General features: G+C 47.2%; 1 protein-coding gene across 1 annotated transcript in view; it reads right to left on the bottom strand.

Moving 5' to 3' along the window:
* Positions 1-504: 504 nt before the first annotated feature.
* Positions 505-5395, bottom strand: part of KCTD7 (potassium channel tetramerization domain containing 7) — a 6752-nt gene continuing 1861 nt past the window's right edge. Inside the window, exons 2-5 of the mRNA XM_010186018.1 lie at positions 4971-5160; positions 3943-4112; positions 1910-2088; positions 505-979 (exon numbers count right to left, since the gene is read on the bottom strand). Coding sequence (XP_010184320.1) covers positions 603-979; positions 1910-2088; positions 3943-4112; positions 4971-5114 — 870 coding nt within the window. The 5' untranslated portion in view covers positions 5115-5160 and the 3' untranslated portion in view covers positions 505-602. The remainder of the gene's footprint in view (positions 980-1909; positions 2089-3942; positions 4113-4970; positions 5161-5395) is intronic.

Below are 5395 nucleotides of genomic sequence, written 5' to 3' on the forward strand. Positions count from 1 at the left end.
CAGTATTAGAATTCACAATGCGGATCCTTAATTAAAAAAGAAACATAGCTTAATTGTGACAACACTGAACACGTAGAGAATACTCCTATCTTTTTTAAATGGTCTGTTACATCGAAATCCCATTTCCAGGATCTCTGGCTGGGTGTTAATTTCATAAACTGCTAAGTTTTGGTAGTGACTAAACCATTTCGAAGCGGGTAAAAGTCAGCATTATTAGGTGATGTCAGCATTATCAGCACCCCAGCTCTGTGACAACGCAGGCGAGGTCTGCAATACCCCTTTTGAAAAGGTGGCACCTTTTAAAAGACGTCGGACGCTCCTCTCCGGAATTCCCACGAGGTGGTTTTGTTTCGTGCCTCGTTAAGGTACCTGAGCCAGCAGTCTCGTTTCAGGCTGGTTTTTCAAGATTTCAGAGGTTTTCCCCACCTCTGCACCAGGTCCCCTTTCGCTGAGCAGCTCAGCGCCAGCCAACACTTCAGCAGACCGACCCCGACAGACGTTAGCAGCAGCAATGCGTTTCCAGAGACACGTTGCAAAATTATTAAACAAGCAATTGCCGTCTACAAGTCCTTTTATCCCTGCACCGCCCCGGAGAAAACAGCTCACCACCAGGTGATCTTGAACTCGTAGATAGGACGCTTGCAGTAATAGTGGTTTATGAGGTGTTTGTCGCACACCCCGATGCACTGATGATCCACAGCTATGCCTCGATCCGACAGGTCCGTCACGATGCAGTGCAGGAGATCGTAGACATCGGCCACAGCCTCCCAGGGGCCAAAAGAGACGTCCACCTCGCAGTGATGTTCAAAAAGCTTCGTCTCGCTCTCGCTCCTTTCGAAACGCAACGAGTTGAAGTGCGGGCATTCGTAGGGGGTGATGGGCATCTCTTCTTTGAAGACGCAGACCTTCAACTTTGCAAACCTTGCTTTTCTTTGCATAGCTCGAAGCTTCGCTATTTCGATGATCCGTTCCAAATGATCTAAAAACCAAGAAAAAGGCAAAAGTAACAACAAAACAAGCCTTATGAGGAGCGGCTGAGGGAACTGGGCTTGTTTAGCCTGGAGAAGAGAAGGCTGAGGGGAGACCTCATCACCACCTCCAACTGCCTCAAGGGAGCTTGGAGAGAGGTGGGTGCTGGGCTCTTCTCCCAGGTGATGGGGGATAGAACAAGGGGAAACGGCACCAAGCTGTGCCAAGGGAGGTTCAGGTTAGAGATAAGGAGGAAGTTCTTTCCTGAGAGGGTCGTCAGAAGCTGGCACAGGCTGCCCAGGGAGGTGGTGGAGTCACCATCCCTGGATGTGTTTAAAGAGCAGGTAGACGAGGTACTTAGGGATATGGTTTAGGGGGTAGACAGGAACGGTTGGACGTGATGATCTCAGAGGGCTTTTCCAACCGAGCGATTCTGTGATGCTGTGTGAAAAGTGAAAGAGAAGTTTCTACTGAAAGAAAACAAATGCAATTCTTTCCTGTGAAACATATTACTTCAGTGTTTAACAAGTTATTCTTCACATAACATCAGCAGCAATGGGAAGCTGCACGTGGCTCGATACAGAGTAATTAAATCAACCTCAGTTATGTGAACCTGTGTGTCCTTACCATACGCCCAAACTCACACAACTGCAGGTCCTAACAGAACAAATGCAGAGATACAGAAACTTCCTCATTTAATAAGAAGCCCTGCATGTTCTGGCCTAGTTCTTACTCTCTTTTAAGAAAGCATAAAAATCCACATCCTTGGATGCAGCTGGAACAAATCTGACGTGGAGACCTCAAAGACCTAAAGGGCATGAGAGGTACATAAGAAACTTCTCAAATACCATGGAAATAGTTTGAAAGCAGACCTGAAAGCACCACGGGTACTGCTCGAATCACACGAGAAGGAACAGTCGGTACTACGCTGTTTATTTACCTTTGTAATACGGCATCAGGCCCAGGAAAGCTTGTCTAACTTTTTCTCCTTTAAGAGGCTGGATGTCCTCCAGGTTGTCGAGCAGTGGTCCTATGGAGTAATACTGTGCCTCCTTGTAAACCGCCCGCACTCGCTCTCTCGATGGCAGGTCACCCGATCGTAGAAAGTTCAGTATGTCCCTAAAAAAATACAAAACTGCTACTAAGGAACAAGTTTCCACCAGAGCTGTTGCAAGCGGGAGAGAAAACGCGGGATGTTCATTGGGTTTTTTCCTATTGAGACAGAAATCCTCACGCTTAGACGGTAACTGAAATAAGGGTGAGTCATATTTTGCACATGTTTTGAAAAATATTTGCCACGTTCAAGTTTCCAAGTCATCATTTCACATTTTGCCTCTGGTAATGTCAAAGCTCATTCAAAAAATACCATCGGATTTTAAACAAAAAGTTTGAGGCGGAGCAACCACTTAAAATAGAAGAGGACACGGGATTTCAAGGCAGAGAGATCATAGTCACTGTACTTCAAATTTAGGTCTGTAACAAAATAATCTTTTCCATTTTCCTGGAGAATCGTACGCATGGATGTTTTATGCCACACAGAGCCGGGATTCGAGCTGAGTGGATGGTGCATTTTTAACAGGAAAAGAAGTCCAATTCACAGAATCCCAGAATATGAGGAGTTGGAAGGGACCTGGAGAGCTCCCCCAGTGCAACCCCTGCCAGAGCAGGATCACCAGAGCAGTCACACAGGAACACGGCCAGGGCTTTGGGTGTCTCCAGAGGAGACTCCACAACCTCTCTGGGCAGCCTGGGCCATGCTCCATAACCCTCACACTGACAAAGTTTGTCCTCATCTTCAGCTTGAGCCTCCTGTGCTCCAGCTTGGGACCACTGCCCCTTGTCCTGGCATTGGCCATCCCAGAGCAGAGCCTGGCTCCTTCCTCCTGACACTGCCCTTTCCAAATGGATCCCCAGGAATGAGGGCACCCCTCAGGCTCCTCTGCTCCAAGCTCAAGAGCCCCAGCTCCCTCAGCCGCTCCTCAGCAGGAGATGCTCCACTCCCTCCAGCATCTTTGTGGCCCTGCTGGACTCTTTCAAGCAGTTCCTGTCCTTCTTGAACTGAGGGCCCAGAACTGGACACAATATTCCAGATGCGGTCTCACCAGGGCAGAGTAGAGGGGCAGGAGAACCTCTCTGCCCTACAACCACCCCTCCTCATCCCCCCCAGGATGGCGTTGGCCTTCTTGGCCATTTATAAGCATTAACCAACAAAATTATTACTGATCATATCAAATGAAACAACCACTGCTGCCATCTTCATTAGAATGTCAATAAATACAGCAAGTGCTAACCTGGCTCTCCGTTCCTGCTGCATTTTGAATTCAGATTGGTAACATCACAAATTCAGTTAACTGATTTTCTAACAATCCAAATTGCCAAATGTGAAGAAACTTCAAATAAATAGTGAAGAAATGAAGAAATGTGAAGGAACTTCAAATAAATACCGTGGCTTAATCTGTTTGTGTCCCAGATTATCATACAATCCAAATGTGTTTTGAAAAGAATTCAATCCTCCTCTGTTGAAGAGATTAAGGAAATGTTCACAAAGGAGAAACAAGAAGTGCAAGCTCAATTGCAGAGCGTGCTTTGGGCAAAGACCCGTGAACATCAACGCATGAACGCTGCCTGCCTTTTCTAGCAGTCTCAGTGATTCAAACAGAACATCAGCAAGGTCATGGTGAGTTTAATTAGAATTAAAAACAAAAGCGAAACACATCAGAAGGAATCCTGGAGGTGAAGGAATGTGGCACTACCAGCAAAAAGAATAATAAAGGGAAAAAATTCTTTGAGGCTTGTGCTTTTTTACCAGTCACACTATATCCAGTTTAAACACTGAAAACTACTTTTCTTTACCTGCTGCACAAAGATGATTTAAACAGAAGGAAAAATAAAATGTTGGAACTTATTGTCCTCTAAAGAGAATTTTCTTCAGGAACAACTTCTAAAGCGTGCTCCTGAGGACGGTGTACGTACCCAAAGTAGGTTCCATCTCTGTCAATGAAGTATCTGCCCTCGCCGTCCGTTGGGATGTAGTGCCTGCCGCTGAACATCGCCGCCAACATCGTGTCCTCGTACCGCCGGAGCGTTGACAGCCTTGTTGTGAAATACATCCCGCCTACGTTCAGCGGGACCACTTCTGGAAACTGCAGAAGAAACGGGCCCTGAGCCCTTTGCAAACACGTTCACACCACACGGGTTACAACTCCTACAAGACAGCACTGAGTCTTTGCTGCTGGGGCATAATTTGGTCCGACAAATGCTTCGGTCGTGGCCCGCTGCCACAAGACAGGGAGGTTCAAGGGTTAACACCTTGAGTATCTGGCTGGCTTCTGGGTGTAATCAGTGAATGTTTTCAATTTAGCTGGCAATCTGAAACAGCAGCGATCACCCAGCTTTAGAACCAGATATTCATTAAAAGCGTGAAGCCTTCTCTTGGTTCTTCTGCAGAAAGAAGGAAACCCAAAACAAACACCCCTCATCCCCCTTACACATCCATACACATAGACACACACATGTGTGTATGTATAGATATGTATATATATGTGTGTGTGTGTATATATATATGTAAATAAATATATATAATAAATATATATATATATGGTAGGAAATCTCAGACCACCTTGGGACTTACACTCAGTTACTACTCCCCTGTTTCCTTTACACTATTATACCATACTTTACCCTAAAAAATCCAGCGATTCTGTATTTACATTATGATTAAAGCAGGCCTAAAATCTTAATATCACAGCTTAAGAAGCCTTGGTACCAGAATAAACACCTGCTTGCATTTGTCAAGTCCAAACACGGGTGGAAATTGTGAGCAATGCTGCCAAGCTGCTGAAGTAAATTCAAGAGGCTTAGCTTTATTCAACAATTTAGGTACTAGTGGAAACTGAACAGGACATCCCTAAATACGCCAAGAAATAAATCCTGAATTTTTGGCGCTGCCGTGCTGCGATACGTGGCCCTTTATCAGACGAACAGCACCGGAGAGCCCTTACCTGCTGAGGCAGCAGAGGCAGCGCTTGTCCTGCCTGGGTTGCGGTCGGCGTGGCTGGCTCTTGGAAATCATCCTCTGCATCCGAGCTCGACATGGCATCATCCGGGTCTCCGCTCACTTTGCTCTGCCCCGTAACTACCACCATCCCTCTGGCTCTCGGCAGCTCTGCTGGGTAGGCAGCCGTGGCACTGCTAAACGGGAAACAAAACCCAAATCGCTCGGGCTCTCTCCCCTCCGCCTGCGGATCACGAGGCACAGGGCACGTCCCTCCCCGGCTTTGCGCCGCTCATTTACGATGGCTTTGTTATGACCGGGACACGAATCACGGCGAGGATGAGCCTTGTGCCGAGAAGCGCACCGGGAGCGCGCAGTCCCTGCAGGAGCGCGGTCCGCGGAGCCGCACCGAGGTCCTGCGGCCCCACAGCC

The sequence above is a fragment of the Mesitornis unicolor genome, unplaced genomic scaffold, assembly GCF_000695765.1.
Source record: "Mesitornis unicolor isolate BGI_N332 unplaced genomic scaffold, ASM69576v1 scaffold17136, whole genome shotgun sequence".
Lineage (NCBI taxonomy): Eukaryota > Metazoa > Chordata > Aves > Mesitornithiformes > Mesitornithidae > Mesitornis > Mesitornis unicolor.